Below are 21,738 nucleotides of genomic sequence, written 5' to 3'. Positions count from 1 at the left end.
TATTAAAAATTATTTAAAATTATTAAAATTATTAAATAATTTTCTTCCCAATGGAAAGTGGAACAGTTGGTTAAAGGTTCATTGCATTTTTCTTACCTTTTCTCATTCCATTTTTGCAAATAACCAGTTCGTAATTTGCAATTTTGTTGACCCCATGCTTAAAACTACCAAAGATCTTAAATTTTCTCATAGGAAAATTCAGTACTAAATGATTAAGGGTCATATCACCATCTAATTTAGACGTGGACAGGGAAGGTTATTATTCTTATATGTTATCTTACAAATATTTTTCTAATTTAAAATATTGGTAAAAATTTCTAGTAAAAAATTAAAATGCTGATGTATCTTTGGTGCCCCTTTGTTCTGGCGGCCATGTTTTGTGCTCTGTCTGGTCCCCATAAATCAAACACTGCTTAGTATATGCGTTGGAAATTTATTTCATTCTTTCCATCCTAGACACGTTAATTGTGGTATGTGCTTCATTTCTTGGTAAGTTGTTTTTAATCTTTTGTTTTCAGTGATGCCAAACAGTGTTTAAAAAGAGATGTTATAGACAATCCGCACAGCTGGGTTGTTTTCGTTGGAGATTCAAGAATAAGACAGCTGTTTACAAGTCTGGTTTCACATATTGACCATAAGTACGAAGATGAAAATATAGTAAGTGAATATTCATTGTCTTGTTACAGTGGTGTATCCACTTCTGAGAGCTGGAATCTCTATTAGATAATCGGAATTAAGTGCGCTGAATCTCAGTTTGTAATCGAGTGAGTCCTTCTTCTAGTTTCCACGACCATCCTTTCTGTATGACGGAGCTTCTGAAAAAAGTGGTAATGCATTGGACATATGATGAAATAAAAAGGATAGGCTCATACGAATATTCCTCAATAGTCTACCATAGTAATCAGAGAGCGTGTATTTAATCCAAGTTGGATTCGATCTTCAACATCCCTCCCCCCTGGCCATGTTCTGTGTTTTACATTGAACATGGTCCTTTAGAATAATCTAAATCATAGGAATAGGAAAAGCCTTATTTTGCACTGAATCCTGGTTAGAACTATAAATCTGGGCCGTGAATTTGTACTGTAAACACCTTCTTTTTGGATATTAACATGAGTAAATGTTTGGATTAATACAGTTAAGTTTCAACTTGTACGATTCACCTATACGATTTATTCAAAATTTAATTTTAAACAGTTTATTTTTTATTTGCTGGCTATTTGAGATTTTTGCTATTTGAGTACAAATTCCCTTGAGAATTACTGATCTATTAAGTAAAAATATTTTCGTAAAAATATTTAAATACCTTCGAGGATTGAATTTTTTTTTAATTGTGCACAGCAGCGCTTTCTGTTATGGACTTAGAATATTGTGGCTATTGTTAAAACAGAATAACTAGCAAAACAGGTGGCGTGCACAATATTAAATTCAGTTAATAGAATACTTTATTCTATCTGATAAACTGTTAAATATTTTAATAGACATCGATAACTACTTTGAAATACCATATAGAGGAAGGTCTTGGAAAAGTCTTGGAATATCCTGTTTGTAATCATTAAGTCTAAACTTAGATGTTTTGTGTTTCGAAATTATTTAATGGCCCCAAGGACATTAAATATTTGACGTATAGATCTTTGTATTCTTCCTAACACCTATCTATTTGTCTCTCAGCACCTTAAGTGTAGCATAATTAATTCTTGATAAAACTTACATTTCCTTTCTGTCGAATTCAAATGCGTCATAAAGAAATATGGCTAGCGAGAAAAAATTGCCTCTGTAACTGACACAAAAATTGTACCTGTTATCTCCATCAGTCTTAATAATAACAAATTAATGAGAATTTCAAAAATTAGCCTGAAACCCCCCTAAAAAGTGATGCCGAATCAAAACAAAAGTACGCAATTGGAATCGCCATGGCCGAAAAAACTACACAGGGTAGTCCCCAAGAAATATCGATTATTAGTCTTAAGCTAAAGCACAATCGTTTTTTTTCTTTAATTAATTTAAATAAAACTTAACTTGAGCTTGAAAGTTCTTCATCCAGTTAACTCAAGAGAACATGAAAAATAAAAATATCAAATATTGGTCATAAGCTAAAAAATAGTCCGCTTTTTCTTAAAATAAATGAAAAATTATTAACTTGAAATCGAAGTTTCTTCCTCCATGTTTACTCAAAAGAGAACCCGAAAAAGAAAAATATCAAATATTTATCTTCAGCTAAAGCAGTATTGTTTTTTCCTTTAAATAATTTATAAATTACATGCTTGAAATTGAAGTTTCTTTTTTCCTGCAGGTCCATTCAAAAGAGAACCTTAAAAAAAATTTCAAATATTAGTCCTAAGCTGAAGGATTTTTTTTTTAAATCATTTATAAATCTCTTACTTGTAATTGAAGTTTCTTCATCCATGTAGACTCAAAAGACAACCTGAAAAAAGATACATATCAAATATTAGTCCTAAACTAGCACAATTTTTTTCCTTAAATAATAAATAACTTACTTAAAATTAAAGTTTCTTTTTCCATGTTGACCCAAAAGAGAACCTAAAAAAAAGAAATGTGAAATACTAGTCATAAGTTAGAGCACCATTGTTTTCTGTTTAAATAATTCATAAATGACTTACTTGAAATTGAATTTTCTTCTTCTATGTTGACTTAAAAGGGAACCCGAAAAAGATATATATATCAATTATTAGTCATAAGGAAGAACACAAATTGTTTTTTCTTTAAACAATTCATAAATAACTTCCTTGAAATTGAAGTTTCTTCTTCCAATCTGACTCAAAAGAGAACCTGAAAAAGAAATATATCAAATATTATTCATAAGCTAGAGCACAAATATTTTTTCTTCAAATAATTCATAAATGACTTACTTGAAATTGAATTTTCTTCTTCCATGTTAACTTAAAAGATAACCTGAAAAAGAGAATTATCAAATATTAGTCATAAGCAAGAACACAATTGTTTTTTCTTTAAATAATTCATAGATAACTTCCTTGAAATTGAAGTTTCTATACCAAGCTGACTCAAATGAGAACCTGAAAAAGAGAAATATCAAAAGTTATTCATAAGCTAGAGCACAAATATATTTTTTAAAATAATTCATGAATAACTTACTTGAAATTGAAGTTTCTTCTTCCTTGTTGACTTGGCGGATAAAGAATTATTTGCATCCCCTAAATCTACCCGGAAAGAACCTGTAGCTAAGAAAAGTCTCGAACCTATACTTTTAGACGACGGAAGTGACTACTCTACAGACCAAGATTCTGCTCAGGAAGAGTTGATGCAGCTCCGCCTTGCTATGGCCGAAAAAGACAGAATCATTCAGCTCCAACAAAAGCAAATAGATATATTGCTAAATCTTGTGGCACCTGAGCTGAAAGAGGATGTTGCCAACCAGCTTAAACAACAAAGCGTTTCTAAACAAAGTCGCTCGCGGTTAACTAGTCGACCACACACAAAACAGAAACAGAAAAGGACGATTTGCAAATATTTCGGTCGCGGAAAATGCAACAAAGATAAAGCTTGTACTTATGCTCATCCTTGCAAGTTTTATGCAGCTAATTAGTGCAAGAGCTAGAACTGCAAGTTTGATCACCTGAACGTGTGCAAGCATGGTTCGTTACGCCAGTGCCCTGACAAACAGAAATGCGATTTCGTCCACACCGCGCAACAGGAACTGTCTCCAAAGCAGCAACCGGCGAGGTCGCCAAATACCAACCATTCTAGGTGTTTCCCGCTGAATAATCATAGAAGACCGGTTTCTAACGAGAGAGGTATTTCCCCTGTGTATTTAATGTACCCTAGTCAAAATGCTGCTCCCTCTTTCTTCTCAGGTAACGGCCAAGTTGTTCAACCCAGCGCAGTTCTCCCTCCCAAATGGAGTATGGTGAGCCACCGGCCATCTCTTGGGCTCCCTGCAGCAAACACGCCCGTTGTTCCAACAAATTCTAATAATTTAGGAAACTTCCAGCAATTTTTGGCGATCTACCCCAGGTAGACAAGAAGAAAGAAGCAGCTAGTTCCTATGACCTCTCCTCTTTTCTCTTTGTTAATGCCCAGTCTCTAAGCAATCAAGTGACTGAACTTTCGACAAGACTAAATGACAATAGAATTGATATTTGCTGGATAACAGAGACGTGGTCTGCCAATCAATGTAACGGTCAGATAAGTAACTATAATTTTCTCGTCAAGAGTAGGAGCAACTAGGAAGGTGCTGTCGTCACACATGAAGGAGGAGTAGGCATGTACATTCGAAACGATATACCGCATCAGATATACGAAGGCTATCAGACTACCGACTACGAGCTGTTGCGGGTAATATTGAGACTAAAAGTTCTTCTCCGTAAGTTTTCCTCGATCGTAGTTGGAGTACTCTTTTTCCCGCTGCGGTCAAGTTACAGACGGGAGCTCATAGCCCATATACAAGCATGTTTAGATGAGATTGAAATAAGATACCCAAACAGTTCCGTGGTTCTTATGGGTGACTTCAAAGACCTACTACCTAGCTGGATTGAACGATCGCTAAGCTTGAAGCAAGTTGTTTGTAAAAAGATAACTCAAAAGTCTGTCATCGATATCATCATCACAGATATTTCCGATTTCTATAGTGATCCAGTAACGCTCCCAAGTCTTGATAAAAGTACACACTTCTGTGTTTACTGGTGTCCCAGCGAGGGAAAGTGAGTCTGGAAAAGAGCTATTCGCTAAATGGGCTATTTCGAAAAACTGGAAAAGTTTGTACGAGAACTGCAATGTCAACGACATGTATAGAATATTTTCCATCGAAATGGATAGTTTATGATGTATATTTTCCAGAGAAAACAGTCACATTAAACTCAGGTGGCAAGCCCTTGGCTAACTTGCGCCTGAAAAAGCTGACACGCAAACGCAACAGGCTCCATAAAAAGGGAAAGATGGGCAAAGCTTCCAAGCTGAGAAATCAAGTAGTCTATGAATGTAGGTTGGCTGAGAAGTCTTACGGTTTGAAAATGAACGAACTCATGACTAGAAACCTAGCCGGTTACTATAAAGGAATACGGCTTCTCACTGGCTCCTCTGTAAGGCAAAGTGTAAGCGCATACGACGAATCTGGGAATAAGCTCGATGTAAACGCTATTAATAAGTATTTTGCTAGTATTTTTCAGAAGCAATCTATTGTGTCTAAAGTTTTCGAACATTTTCTAAAGAAATGGTTACTAGAAGATGTCTGTGATGAAATAGATCCCTGTGAGTATGGATTTATCGAAGAGTCTAGCACAGTACATTATCTTATCAAAATTGTGGAAGAAGTCCTGGAGTATCTAGAAAATAAAGATGCATTTGTAGAAATATTGCAAGCAGACTTAGAAAAGGCTTTCGACAAATCAAGCCATCCGGATATTCTTGAGTCAATGACAGATTTTAGAGCTTTTTTAGTTCTGGTAGTTTATAATTTTTTACACGGACGGCAACAGTTTGTTAATGCTGATGGAGTACAATCAATTTTCTTGAGCTTTTCTGTGGAATACCCCAAGGTACAAAACGGGACCTGTTTTATTTTTAGTACTGTCTAACAAAATTGCGACTTGGCATGAAAACAGAGCGAAGTTTGCAGATGATTTATCATTGCTGATACTTCAGAAGCTAGGATTCATAATTACTACGGATGGCATAATTTGCCGTTTGAAGGTTGACTACGAAGAAAATTGGCTTTCAATTAATAGGAAAAAGTCAGCACTTATGAGAGTCTCATTTTCGAAAAAAGAAGTTCCTAGTCAAAGTGATATAAATGTGCCAATTGTAAATAATGACAATTTTAGGTGTAAATTTAAACTCAAAAATGTCATGGATGGATCGTGTAAATAATTGTACTAAGAAGGCGAATATAGCGGTACGTAAGAAGTGACAATTCGGCGATTCGGTTTTAGTCGTTTTTCACTGTTGAATTCTTATAAAATTTACATTCTGAGTATTTTAGAGTACGCTTGTCCTGCGTGGCATCTGGGGCTAAGTAAAGAGCAAAGAAATGACCTTGAGAATGTGCAGAAACGAGGTACCCGTGTAATATTAGGTCCGGAATTCACGAATTATAATGATAGCCTTAAAATCCTAGGTCTGGAAAGACTTGATGCCAGGTGACACCAGCTTACAATGGCCTTTGGACAGAAGCTTTTGGAGTGAAGCGGGCATCTAGGGTTGCTCCTTGAACCGGCACGCTCTCTGAACAGGGTGTAATACAAGGCACCATAACAAGCTGGAGCCTTGTAAGCGCGCGGTTACCAACCAATACAGATTGTCTTTTCGACAATATTTTGTGTCTCATTTTATTAAGTAAGTGACAAGGAAGAGTGAATATTTCAATTATATTTTGTGTCTGATTTAATTCATGGTATTTGAAATAATAAATTCGTATCGTATCGTAACCTGAAGAAGATATATATCAAATATTAGTCACGAGGTAAAACACAATTATTTTTAAAAATGATTCATAAATAACTTTCTTGAAATTGAAGTTTCTTCTTCCAAGTTCACTTAAAAGGGAACCTGAAAAAAATATATGAAATATTAGTCACAAACAAGAAAAAATTGTTTTTTCTTTAAATAATTCGTAAATGACTTACTTGAGATTGAAGTTTCTTCTTTTCCATGTTGATCCAAAAGAGAACCCGAAAATATAAATATCAAATGTTAGTCATAAGCTAGAGCACAATTGTTTTTTCTTTAAGTAGTTCATAAATGACTTACTTCAAATTGCAGTTTCTTTTTCCAGGCTGACTCAACAGAGAACCTGAAAAAAAAATATTAAGTAGCCTATTATTCATAAGCTAGATCACAATTGTTTTTTCTTTAAATATTCTATAAATAACTTATTTGAAACTGAAGTTTCTTATTCCATGTTGACTTGAAAGAGAACCTGAAAAATAGAAATATCAAATATTATTCGTAAGTTAGAATGCAATTGTTTACTCTTTAATCTATTTATAAATTACTTACTTGAAATTGAAGTTTCTTCCTCCATGTTTACTCAAAAGGGAACATAAATTGAGAAACATCAGACACAATGACTTGTTTGAAATCTAAGTTTCTTCCTGCATTCTTAAGCTAGACCGCAATTGTTTTTTTCTTTAAGTAATTTAAAAATTACTTACATGAAATAGAAATTTCTTCTTTCATGTTGACTCAAAAGAGAACCTGAAAAAGAAAAATATCAAACATTAGTCCTAAGCAGGAGCAGAATTGTTTTTTTCTTGAAATTATTTATAATATAAAATATCGATCAAAAATGGGGTTTTTAAGGCTAAACGAGAATACTGAAAAAATCACACTAAGCGAATATTTCGAGAAGACAATCGCTTCTATTCTTCAGCGAGAACAAAAAATATGTTTAAGGAAACTGCAAAAAAAAAAAAAAAAAAAAAAAAAAAAAAAAAAAAAGCAAACGCGGACAGTCAATGTGAGAATAAAAAACAATAAAAAGCTAAAGTCATAAGCTAAAGTAGAATTGCTTTTTTTTAATGATATATAAATGATTTAATTAAAATTGAAGTTTGTTCCTCCATTTTGACTCAAACCTGAACCTGAAAAAGAGAAACATCAAACATTAATCATAAGCTAAACCACAAATGTTTTTTTCTTTAAGTAATTTATAAATGACTTACATTGAAGATTCATCCTCAATACTGACTCAAAAAGATCATGAAAAAGAGAAATATCGAATATTGGTTCCTAAGCTAGAGCAATTTTTTTTTTATAATTTATAAATTACTTACTTGAAATTGAATTTTCTTCCTCTACGGTGATTCAATAGGAAACCTGAAAAAGACAAATATTAAATATATAAATATTAAATATGTAAATATAAATTATATACTCGAAGTCGAAGTTTCTTCCTCCATGTTGACTTAAAATGGCACCTGAAAAAGAGAAATATCAAATATTAGTCCTAAGATAGAGCACATTTGATTTGTTTGTTCTTTAATTAATGTATAAATTACTTACTTGAAATTGAAGTTTCTTCTTCTGCGGTGACTCAAAAGGAAACCTGAAAAAGATAAATATTAAATATATAAATATTAAGTATATAAATATATATCATTTACTCGAAATCGAATTTTATTCCTCCATTTTGACTTAAAATGGCAACTGAAAAAGAGAAATATCAAATATTTGCCTTAAGCTAGAATACAATTGTTTTTTTATTTTTAATTATTTATAAATAACTTGCTTAAAATAGTGGTTTCTTCCTCCATGTTGATTCCAATGAGAACCTCAAAAAGAGAAATATTAAATATTTGTCATAAGCTATAGCAAAATTGCCTTTTTAAAAATAATTAGTAGATTACTTACTTGAAATTAAAGTTTCTTTCTCCACTGTGACTCAAAAAGGGAAGCTGAAAAAGATAAATATCACATATTAGTCATAACCCAAAGCACCATTGTTTTTTTTTTAAATCATTTTGAAATAACTTACTTGAAACTGAATTTTTTTCCTCCGTGTTGACTTAAAAGGGAACCCAAAAATTAGAAATATCAAATATTAATCATAAGCTAAAGCAGCATTTTTGTCCTTTAAATACAAATTACTTACTTGAATTGAGGTTTCTTCCTACATGGGGAATCAAAAGAGAAACTGAAAAAGTGAAATATCAAGTATCATTCATAAGCTAAAGCATATTTCTGAAATAGAAATTTCTTCCTCATTGTTGACTTACAAAAGAATCTGAACAGAAAAATGTCAAATATTATTCAAGCTTCTTCGTCCGTGTTGACTTAAAAGTGCACCTGAAAAAGAGAATTATCATATATTAGTCCTTAGCTAGAGCACAATTGTTTTATTAAATAGTTTCTTTAAATAATGTATAAATATCTTACCTGAAATAGAAGTTTCTTGCTCCATGTTGACTCAAAAGAGAACTTGAAAAATAGAAATATCAAATATTAGTCATAAGCTAGACATAATTGCTTTTTTCTTTAAATAATTTGTAAATTACTCACTAGAAATTGAAGCTTCTTCCTCCACAGTGACTCAAAAAAGAACCTGAAAAAGATAAATACCATATATTAGTCCTAAGTCAAAGCACCATTGTTTTTTATTTAAATCATTTTAAATAACTTACTTGAAATTGAAGTTTATTCCTCCATGTTGACTTAAAAGGGAACCTAGAAAACAGAAATATCAAATATTAATCATAGGCTAAAGCATCATTTTGTCCTTTGAATAATTTTTAAATGTTTACTTTAAATTGAAGTTTCTTCATCCATGATGAATCAAAAGAGAACCTGAAACAGAAAAATATCAAGTTTGAGTCAATTTTTTCTCGCACATTTTTTCTTTAAATCATCTATAAATTACTTACTTGAAATTGAAGTTTCTTCCTCCGCGGTTACTCAAAGGAGAACCTGAAAAAGATAAATATTAAATATTTGTGAATATTAATATATAAATATAAATCACTTACTTGAAATTTCTTCCTCGGCATTCACGTAAAATGGCACCTTAAAAAGAGAAATATCATGTGATACTTACTTGAAATTGAAGTTTCTTTCTCCATGAAATTGAAGTTTCATCCTTCATTAAAATGGGCACCTGAAAAAGTGAATTATCAAATATTAGTCCTAAGCTAGAACACAATTGTTTTTTGAATAATTCCTTTCAATACTTTATAAACATCTTACTTGAAATGGAAGTATTTTCTTCCATGTTGACTCTAAAGAGAACCTGTAAAAGGGAAGTATCAAATATTAGTCATAAGCTAGGCACAATGGCTTTCTTCTTTAAATAATTTATAAATTACTCACTTTAAATTTAAGTTTCTTCCTCCACGGTGACTCAAAAGGAAACTTGAAAAAGATAAATATCAAATACATCTATATATGTTAAAAACATGACTATAAATTACTTACTTGAAATTGAATTTTCTTCCTCCATGTTGACTTAAAAGGGCACCTGAAAAAGAGAAATATCAAATATTCGTCCTTAGGTAGAGCACAATTGTTTTTTCTTTAAATTTTTCATAAATGGCTTATTTGAAAATGAAGTTTCTTCTTGCGTGCTGACTCAAAAAAGAACCTGAAAAAGAAAAATATCAAATTTTAGTCATAAGCTGGATTACAATTGCTTTTTTAAAAAACAATTTATAGTTTGCTTACTTGAAATTGAAGTTCTTTTTCCACGGTGACTCAAAATTTGAACCCGAAAATGATAAATATCATGTATTATTTATACGCCATTGTTGTTTTTTTTTTCATTTTTTAATAGCTTAATTGAAATCGAATTTTTATTTCTCCAGGTTGACTTAAATGGGAACCAGAAAAAGAGAAATATCAAATAATAATCATAAGTTAACGAACCATTTTTTCCTTTAAGTAATTTATTAATTTCTTACTTGAATTGAAGTTTCTTCCTCCATGCTGAATCAAAAGAGAAATATCAAGTATCTGTCATAAGCTAAAGCACAATTTTTTTAAATCATCTATAAATTACTTATTTGAAGCAGAAATTTCTTCCTCATTGTTGACTTAAAAAAGAATCTGTAAAGAAAATTGCCAAATAGTCATAAGCTAAAGCACAAATGTATTTTGCTTTAAATAACTTATAAGTTACTTACTTGAAATTGAAGCTTCTTCCTCCATTGTGACTTAAAAGTGCACTTGAAAAGAGAATTATCAAACCTTAGTCCTAAGCTAGAGCACAATTGTATTTAAATAATTTCTTTAAGTAATTTATAAATATCTTACTTGAAATAGAAGTTTCTTCCTCCATGTTAACTCGAAAGGGAACCTGAAAAAGATAAATCCCATTTGTTAGTCATAAGTCGAAGCCCTATTGTTTTTTCCTTTAAATCATTTTAAATGACTTACTTGAAATTGAATTTTATTCCTCAATGTTGACTTAAAAAGGAACCTGAAAAACAGAAATATCAAATATTAATCATAAGCTAAACCACCATTTTGTCCTTTAACTAATTTTTAAATTATTTACTTGAAATTGAAGTTTCTTCATCCATGACGAATTAAAAGAGAACCTGAAAAAGAAAAATTTCAATTATCAGTCAAATTTTCAAGCACATTTTTTCTTGAAATCATCTATAAATTACTTATTTGAAATTGAAGTTCCTTCCTCCGTGGTGACTCAAAAGGGAACCTGAAAGAGATGAATATTAAATATACATGAATATTGGATATATAAATATAAATACTTACTTGAAATTGAACTTCCTTCCTCCACATTGACGTAAAATAGCACCTTAAAAAGTGGAACATCATGTGAGCTAAAGCACTTTTTTTAAATCATCTATAAAATACGTAATTGGAATTAAAAGTTATTCCTCTGATTTTGCTTTATAGAGAATCTGAAAAGAGAAATGTCAAATATTAGTCATAAGCTAAAGCACAATTGTGTTTCGCTTTAAATAATTTATAAGGTACTTACTTGAAATTGAAGTTTCTTTCCCCACGATGACTCAATAGGGAACTTGAATTGATAAATATCAAATATTAAATATATGTTTAAATATTAAAAATATAAATTTAAATCACTTACATGAAATTGAAGTATCTTCTTGCATGCTCACTCAAAAGAGAACATAAAAAACGAAAATATCTAGTATGAGTCCTAAGCTAGAGCACCGTGTTTTTTTCTTTAAATAATTCATAAGTAACGTACTTGAAATTGAAGTTTCTTCTTCTTGTTAACTCAACAGAAAACCTGGATAATATAAATATCAAATGGTAGTCATAAGCTAGAAAAAAGTTGTTTTTCTCTTTAAATAACTTGCTTGAAATAGAAGTTTGTTTCTCCATGTTAAATTAAAGAGAACCTGAAAAAGAGAAATATCTAATATTAGTCATAAGCTAAAGCACAATTTGTCTTTCTTTCAATAATTTATATTTAATTACTTACTTGAATTTGAAGTTTCTTTCTCCATGGTGACTTAAAAGGGAACCTGAAAAAGTTCAATTCAATATAGTCATAAGCCAAAGTACCATTGTTATTTCTTTAAATCATTTTAGATTACTTACTTGAAATTGAAATTTTTTCCTCCAGGTTGACTTAAAAGGGAAACTGAAAAACAGAAATACCAAGTATTAATCATAAGCTAAAGCACCATTTTATCTTTTAAATAATTTTATAAATTACTCACTTTATTTCGAAGTTTCTTCCTCAATGGCGACTTAAAAAGGAACCTGAAAAAGAGAAATATCAAATATTAGTTCTAAGCTAGAGCATAGCTGTTCTTTTTCTTCAAATTATTTACAAATTACTTACTTGCAATTGTAATTTTTTCCTCCATGGCGACTCAAAAGGGAACCTAAAAAAAGAAATATCAAATATTACTTCTAACCTAGAGCATAGCTGTTCTTTTTCTTTAAATAATTTACAAATTACTTACTTGAAATTGTAGTTTCTTCCTCCATGGCGACTCAAAAGGGAACCTAAAAAGAGAAATATCAAATATTAGTTCTAACCTAGAGCATAGCTGTTTTTTTTTCTTCAAATAACTTACAAATTACTTACTTGAAATTGTAGTTTCTTCCTCCATGGCGACTCAAAAGGGAACCTAAAAAGAGAAATATCAAATATTACTTCTAACCTAGAGCATAGCTGTTCTTTTTCTTCAAATAATTTACAAATTACTTACTTGCAATTGTAGTTCCTTTTTCCATGGCGACTCAAAAGGGAACCTAAAATGAGAAATATCAAATATTAGTTCTAACCTAGAGCATAGCTGTTCTTTTTCTTCAAATAATTTACAAATTACTTACTTGCAATTGTAGTTCCTTTTTCCATGGCGACTCAAAAGGGAACCTAAAAGGAGAAATATCAAATATTAGTTCTAACCTTGAGCATAGCTGTTCTTTTTCTTCAAATAATTTACAAATTACTTACTTGAAATTGTAGTTACTTTTTCCATGGCGACTCAAAAGAGAACCTAAAAAGAGAAATATCAAATATTAGTTCTAACCTTGAGCATAGCTGTTCTTTTTCTTCAAATAATTTACAAATTACTTACTTGAAATTGTAGTTCCTTTTTCCATGGCGACTCAAAAGTGAACCTAAAAGGAGAAATATCAAATGTTAGTTCTAACCTAGAGCATAGCTGTTCTTTTTCTTTAAATAATTTACAAATTACTTACTTGAAATTGTAGTTTCTTCCTCCATGGCGACTCAAAAGGGAACCTAAAAAGAGAAATATCAAATATTACTTCTAACCTAGAGCATAGCTGTTATTTTTCTTCAAATAACTTACAAAGTACTTACTTGAAATTGTAGTTCCTTTTTCCATGGCGACTCAAAAGGGAACCTAAAAGGAGAAATATCAAATATTAGTTCTAACCTAGAGCATAGCTGTTCTTTTTCTTCAAATAATTTACAAATTACTTACTTGCAATTGTAGTTTCTTTGTCCATGGCGACTCAAAAGGGAACCTAAAAAGAGAAATATCAAATATTAGTCATAGGACAAAGCACAAGGGTTTGTTTTTTTAAAATAGTTCTTACACTACTTAGCCTACTTGATATCTAAATTTTTTCCTCCATCTTTGCTCAAAACAGAACCTGACAAAGAGGAATATAAAGTATTAGTCATATATTTAATCATGTTTTTTTTGTTTATAAATAACTGACAAATTACTTTTAGCACATTATTATTATTACAAGTAAATATGCCTATTGGGGTGTACGTACGGGTGTCGCCACTTATTGATGCAAAAATGGCTCAAAAAGGTTGCTAAGCCACTTAATCGAAGGGGAGAATCCCTTGTCAGCCCAAATATTCGTGGGATTCCCGCTCTTACCCCAACAGTTCACTCGCTGCTACCAATGTTCGTAGTGCTTAGTTACCAGTGTTATACCGGTAGGCCACAACACCACTGGCGTGGTAATATACGGGTGTCACCACTTATTGCAGGGGAAAGCCCGACCCCAAATTATGATGCTATGCCTGTGTCTACCACACCGGTTTTGCAAATATCGGGTTTGGTACTACCCTATTTACAGTAAACCCTGTCCCAGGGTATAATAACGCGGTGGAGTGGTCAGATGGCCACTTTCTATAGCCAAATGTACCCGCCTTGGGTTACGGCTAGAAAATCTCTTAACTCTCTCCTTGGAGGTAACAAACCTCCCTGTCAATAAAATAGTTACGGTACCTCGTAGATTTAGTCCTACCCTGCCTGGGTTATCGAAAATAGTACAGAATTTGTAGAAAATACCTCACTTTTATTCTTCCAAAAGGGTCACATATAACAACAGAAATATCCTTCCCCAAACGGGGTCAAAACGCAGACTCCTTCCCCAACCGGGGTCAAAACATAGACTCTTTCCCCAAACGGGGTCAAAACGCAGACTCCTTCGCCAAACGGGGTCAAAACATAGACTAAAACAAAATTATATTCCTTACACAACTGTTCATATGGGTGGACCTCCGCTTGGCCCAGCCAATCAGCTACCTCCCCATTCAAACCCAATTCATCCTCTTAGATTTATCTTTCAATGACTCCCAAACCAGGAAGTATAAAAATAAACTTGGTTCAAAGCTTACCTATTGCAAAACCACTATCGCTTAGTAACGGAATCTAACCTGTCTTTTGAAATTATACTATAAGCAAATGTAATTATGAAAACAAAAACAGGTCATTTATCTGAAAGGAAAAAAAAACAGGGGTGGAAACCCAACAATGCCTATATTGTTTGACTGGCGCAATTTTTTATTTAACTCATCTATAAATTACTTACTTTAAATTGAAGTTTTTTCCTCCGCGGTTACTCAAAGGAGAACCTGAAAAAGATAAATATTAAATATATATGAATGTTTAATATATAAATATAAATCAATTACTTGAAATTGAAGTTTCTTCCTCCACATTCACGAAAAATGGCACCTTAAAAAGAGAAATATCATATGAGCTAAAGTACGTTTTTTTTAATTCATCTATAAAATACGTAATTGAAATTAAAATTTCTTCCTCTTATTTTGCTTTAAAGAGAATCCGAAAAGAGAAATTTCAAATATTAGTCATAAGCTAAAGCACGATTGTGTTTTGCTTTATATAATTTATATGGTACTTACTTGAAATTGAAGTTTCTTTCTCCATGATATTGAAGTTTCATCCTTCATTAAAAGTGCACCTGAAAAAGTGAATGGTCAAATATTAGTACTAAGCTAGAGCACAATTGTTTTTTGAATTATTCCTTTAAATACTTTATAAATATCTTACTTGAAATGGAAGTTTTTTCCTCCATGTTTACTCTAAAGAGAACCTGTAAAAGAGAAATATCAAATATTAATCATAAGCTAGGCACAATGGCTTTCTTCTTTAAATAATTTATCAATTACTCACTTGAAATTAAAATTTCTTCCTCAACGGTGACTCAAAAGGGAACTTGAAAAAGATAAATATCAAATATATGTATATATATTAAAAACATAAATATAAATTACTTAATTGAAATTGAAGTTTCTTTCTCCATGTTGACTTAAAAGGGCACCTGGAAAAGAGAAATATTAAATATTAGTCATTAGCTAGAGCACAATTGTTTTTTCTCTAAACTTTTCATAAATGACTTACTTGAAATTGAAGTTTCTTCTTGCATGCTGACTGAAAAGAGAACCTGAAAACGAAAAATATCAAATATTAGTCATATGCTGGATCACACTTGCTTTTTAAAAAATAATTTATAGATTACTTACTTGAAATTGAAGTTCATCTTCCACAGTGACTTAAAAAGGGAACCTGAAAAAGATAAATATCATGTATTATTCATAAGCCAAAGCACCATTTGTTTTTTTTATCATTTTTAAATAACTTAATTGAAATCGATTTTTTTATTTCTCCACGTTGATTTAAATGGGGACCTGAAAAAGAGAAATATTAAATAATAATTATAAGCTAACGAACCATTTTTTCCTTTAAGTAATTTATAAATTACTTATTTGAATTGAAGTTTCTTCCTCCATACTGAATCAAAAGAGAACCCGAAAAAGAGAAATATGCAGTATCAGTCATAAGCTAAAGTACAATTTTTTTTAAATCATCTTTAAATTACTTTTTTGAAGTAGAAATTTCTTCCTCATTGTTGACTTTAAAAAGAATCTATAAAGAAAATATCAGATATTAGTCATGAGCTAAAGTACATTTGTATTTTGATTTAAATGATTTATAAGTTACTTACTTGAAATTGAAGCTTCTCCCTCCATGTTGACTTAAAAGTGCACCTGAAAAAGAGAATTATCAAACATTAGTCCTAAGCTACAGCACAATTGTTTTAAATAATTTCTGTAAATAATTTATAAATATCTTACTTGAAACAGAAGTTTCTACTCTGTGTTGACTCAAAAGAGAACCTGAAAAGAGAAATATCAAATATTAGTCATAAGCCAGGCGCAATTGCTTTTTTCTTTAGATAATTTATAAATTGTTCATTATACAAATTGATCAGATATTATATATATGTATAAATATTAAAAACAAAAATATAAATTACTTACTTGAAATTGAAATATCTTCCTCCATTTTGACTCGAAAGGGAACCTGAAAAAGATAAATACCATATATTAGTCATAAGTCAAAGCACCATTGTTTTTTTCTTTAAATCATTTTAAATGACTTACTTGAAATTGAATTTTATTCCTCCATGTTGACTTAAAAGGCAACCTGAAAAACAGAAATATCAAATATTAATCATAAGCTAAAGCACCATTTTGTCCTTTAGCTAATTTTTAAATTATTTACTTGAAATTGAAGTCTCTTCATCCATGACGAATTAAAAGAGAAACTGAAAAAGAAAAATATCAAGTATCAGTCAATTTTTCAAGCACATTTTTTCCTTTAAATCACCTATAAATTACTTACTTGAAATTGAAGTTCCTTCGTCCGCGGTGACTCAAAAGGAAACCTGAAAAAGATAAATGTTAAATATATATGAATATCAAACATATAAATATAAATCACTTACTTGAAATCGAACTTTCTTCCTCCACATTGACCTAAAATGGCACCTTAAGAGAAATATCATATGAGCTAAATCAGAGGAAGAAATTTGATTTTGCTTTAAAGAGAATCTGAAAAGAGGAATGTCAAATATTAGTCATTACCTAAAGAACAGTTGTGTTTTGCTTTAAATAATTTATAAGCTACTTACTTGAAATTGATGTTTCTTCCTCCACGATGACTCAATAGGGAACTTGAAAAAGAAAAATATCAAATATTAAATATATGTTTAAATATTAAAAACATAAATATAAATCACTTACTTGAAATTGAACTTCCTTCCTCCACATTGACGTAAAATGGCACCTTAAAAAGAGAAACATCATGTGAGCTAAAGCGCAATTTTTTTTTAATCATCTATAAAATACGTAATTGAAATTCAAATTTCTTCCTCTGATTTTGCTTTAAAGAGAATCTGAAAAGAGGAATGTCAAATATTAGTCATAAGCTAAAGCACAGTTGTGTTTTGCTTTAAATAATTTATAAGCTACTTACTTGAAATTGAAGTTTCTTCCTCCACGATGACTCAATAGGGAACATGAAAAAGATAAATATCAAATATTAAATATATGTTTAAATATTAAAAACATAAATATAAATCACTTACTTGAAATTGAACTTCCTTCCTCCACATTGACGTAAAATGGCACCTTAAAAAGAGAAACATCATGTGAGCTAAAGCGCAATTTTTTTTTAATCATCTATAAAATACGTAATTGAAATTCAAATTTCTTCCTCTGATTTTGCTTTAAAGAGAATCTGAAAAGAGGAATGTCAAATATTAGTCATAAGCTAAAGCACAGTTGTGTTTTGCTTTAAATAATTTATAAGCTACTTACTTGAAATTGAAGTTTCTTCCTCCACGATGACTCAATAGGGAACTTGAAAAAGATAAATATCAAATATTAAATATATGTTTAAATATTAAAAACATAAATATAAATCACTTACTTGAAATTGAACTTCCTTCCTCCACATTGACGTAAAATGGCACCTTAAAAAGAGAAACATCATGTGAGCTAAAGCGCAATTTTTTTTTAATCATCTATAAAATACGTAATTGAAATTCAAATTTCTTCCTCTGATTTTGCTTTAAAGAGAATCTGAAAAGAGGAATGTCAAATATTAGTCATAAGCTAAAGCACAGTTTTGTTTTGCTTTAAATAATTTATAAGCTACTTACTTGAAATTGAAGTTTCTTCCTCCACGATGACTCAATAGGGAACTTGAAAAAGATAAATATCAAATATTAAATATATGTTTAAATATAAAAAACATAAATATAAATCACTTACTTGAAATTGAACTTCCTTCCTCCACATTGACGTAAAATGGCACCTTAAAAAGAGAAACATCATGTGAGCTAAAGCACAATTTTTTTTAATCATCTATAAAATACGTAATTGAAATTCAAATTTCTTCCTCTGATTTTGCTTTAAAGAGAATCTGAAAAGAGGAATGTCAAATATTAGTCATAAGCTAAAGCACAGTTGTGTTTTGCTTTAAATAATTTATAAGCTACTTACTTGAAATTGAAGTTTCTTCCTCCACGATGACTCAATAGGGAACTTGAAAAAGATAAATATCAAATATTAAATATATGTTTAAATATAAAAAACATAAATATAAATCACTTACTTGAAATTGAACTTCCTTCCTCCACATTGACGTAAAATGGCACCTTAAAAGAGAAACATCATGTGAGCTAAAGCGCAATTTTTTTTTAATCATCTATAAAATACGTAATTGAAATTCAAATTTCTTCCTCTGATTTTGCTTTAAAGAGAATCTGAAAAGAGGAATGTCAAATATTAGTCATAAGCTAAAGCACAGTTGTGTTTTGCTTTAAATAATTTATAAGCTACTTACTTGAAATTGAAGTTTCTTCCTCCACGATGACTCAATAGGGAACATGAAAAAGATAAATATCAAATATTAAATATATGTTTAAATATTAAAAACATAAATATAAATCACTTACTTGAAATTGAACTTCCTTCCTCCACATTGACGTAAAATGGCACCTTAAAAAGAGAAACATCATGTGAGCTAAAGCGCAATTTTTTTTTAATCATCTATAAAATACGTAATTGAAATTCAAATTTCTTCCTCTGATTTTGCTTTAAAGAGAATCTGAAAAGAGGAATGTCAAATATTAGTCATAAGCTAAAGCACAGTTGTGTTTTGCTTTAAATAATTTATAAGCTACTTACTTGAAATTGAAGTTTCTTCCTCCACGATGACTCAATAGGGAACATGAAAAAGATAAATATCAAATATTAAATATATGTTTAAATATTAAAAACATAAATATAAATCACTTACTTGAAATTGAACTTCCTTCCTCCACATTGACGTAAAATGGCACCTTAAAAAGAGAAACATCATGTGAGCTAAAGCACAATTTTTTTTAATCATCTATAAAATACGTAATTGAAATTCAAATTTCTTCCTCTGATTTTGCTTTAAAGAGAATCTGAAAAGAGGAATGTCAAATATTAGTCATAAGCTAAAGCACAGTTGTGTTTTGCTTTAAATAATTTATAAGCTACTTACTTGAAATTGAAGTTTCTTCCTCCACGATGACTCAATAGGGAACATGAAAAAGATAAATATCAAATATTAAATATATGTTTAAATATTAAAAACATAAATATAAATCACTTACTTGAAATTGAACTTCCTTCCTCCACATTGACGTAAAATGGCACCTTAAAAAGAGAAACATCATGTGAGCTAAAGCACAATTTTTTTTTAATCATCTATAAAATACGTAATTGAAATTCAAATTTCTTCCTCTGATTTTGCTTTAAAGAGAATCTGAAAAGAGGAATGTCAAATATTAGTCATAAGCTAAAGCACAGTTGTGTTTTGCTTTAAATAATTTATAAGCTACTTACTTGAAATTGAAGTTTCTTCTTCCACGATGACTCAATAGGGAACATGAAAAAGATAAATATCAAATATTAAATATATGTTTAAATATTAAAAACATAAATATAAATCACTTACTTGAAATTGAACTTCCTTCCTCCACATTGACGTAAAATGGCACCTTAAAAAGAGAAACATCATGTGAGCTAAAGCGCAATTTTTTTTTAATCATCTATAAAATACGTAATTGAAATTCAAATTTCTTCCTCTGATTTTGCTTTAAAGAGAATCTGAAAAGAGGAATGTCAAATATTAGTCATAAGCTAAAGCACAGTTGTGTTTTGCTTTAAATAATTTATAAGCTACTTACTTGAAATTGATGTTTCTTCCTCCACGATGACTCAATAGGGAACTTGAAAAAGATAAATATCAAATATTAAATATATGTTTAAATATTAAAAACATAAATATAAATCACTTACTTGAAATTGAACTTCCTTCCTCCACATTGACGTAAAATGGCACCTTAAAAAGAGAAACATCATGTGAGCTAAAGCGCAATTTTTTTTTAATCATCTATAAAATACGTAATTGAAATTCAAATTTCTTCCTCTGATTTTGCTTTAAAGAGAATCTGAAAAGAGGAATGTCAAATATTAGTCATAAGCTAAAGCACAGTTGTGTTTTGCTTTAAATAATTTATAAGCTACTTACTTGAAATTGAAGTTTCTTCTTCCACGATGACTCAATAGGGAACTTGAAAAAGATAAATATCAAATATTAAATATATGTTTAAATATAAAAAACATAAATATAAATCACTTACTTGAAATTGAACTTCCTTCCTCCACATTGACGTAAAATGGCACCTTAAAAAGAGAAACATCATGTGAGCTAAAGCGCAATTTTTTTTTAATCATCTATAAAATACGTAATTGAAATTCAAATTTCTTCCTCTGATTTTGCTTTAAAGAGAATCTGAAAAGAGGAATGTCAAATATTAGTCATAAGCTAAAGCACAGTTGTGTTTTGCTTTAAATAATTTATAAGCTACTTACTTGAAATTGAAGTTTCTTCTTCCACGATGACTCAATAGGGAACATGAAAAAGATAAATATCAAATATTAAATATATGTTTAAATATAAAAAACATAAATATAAATCACTTACTTGAAATTGAACTTCCTTCCTCCACATTGACGTAAAATGGCACCTTAAAAAGAGAAACATCATGTGAGCTAAAGCGCAATTTTTTTTTAATCATCTATAAAATACGTAATTGAAATTCAAATTTCTTCCTCTGATTTTGCTTTAAAGAGAATCTGAAAAGAGGAATGTCAAATATTAGTCATAAGCTAAAGCACAGTTGTGTTTTGCTTTAAATAATTTATAAGCTACTTACTTGAAATTGATGTTTCTTCCTCCACGATGACTCAATAGGGAACTTGAAAAAGATAAATATCAAATATTAAATATATGTTTAAATATAAAAAACATAAATATAAATCACTTACTTGAAATTGAACTTCCTTCCTCCACATTGACGTAAAATGGCACCTTAAAAAGAGAAACATCATGTGAGCTAAAGCGCAATTTTTTTTTAATCATCTATAAAATACGTAATTGAAATTCAAATTTCTTCCTCTGATTTTGCTTTAAAGAGAATCTGAAAAGAGGAATGTCAAATATTAGTCATAAGCTAAAGCACAGTTGTGTTTTGCTTTAAATAATTTATAAGCTACTTACTTGAAATTGAAGTTTCTTCCTCCACGATGACTCAATAGGGAACTTGAAAAAGATAAATATCAAATATTAAATATATGTTTAAATATTAAAAACATAAATATAAATCACTTACTTGAAATTGAACTTCCTTCCTCCACATTGACGTAAAATG

General features: G+C 30.1%; 1 protein-coding gene across 1 annotated transcript in view; it reads left to right on the top strand.

Annotated features, from left to right (window-relative positions):
* The window catches only part of LOC148955134 (N-acetylneuraminate (7)9-O-acetyltransferase-like), a 68,380-nt gene that overhangs the window by 22,724 nt on the left and 23,918 nt on the right, over positions 1-21,738 (top strand). The window contains exon 3 of the mRNA XM_089108079.1: positions 519-657. Coding sequence (XP_088964205.1) covers positions 519-657 — 139 coding nt within the window. The remainder of the gene's footprint in view (positions 1-518; positions 658-21,738) is intronic.

Source organism: Artemia sp. Qi Xiang Cuo, chromosome 2 (assembly GCF_049724085.1).
Source record: "Artemia sp. Qi Xiang Cuo chromosome 2, ASM4972408v1, whole genome shotgun sequence".
Lineage (NCBI taxonomy): Eukaryota > Metazoa > Arthropoda > Branchiopoda > Anostraca > Artemiidae > Artemia > Artemia sp. Qi Xiang Cuo.
This window is presented reverse-complemented; position numbering and strand designations above follow the sequence as displayed.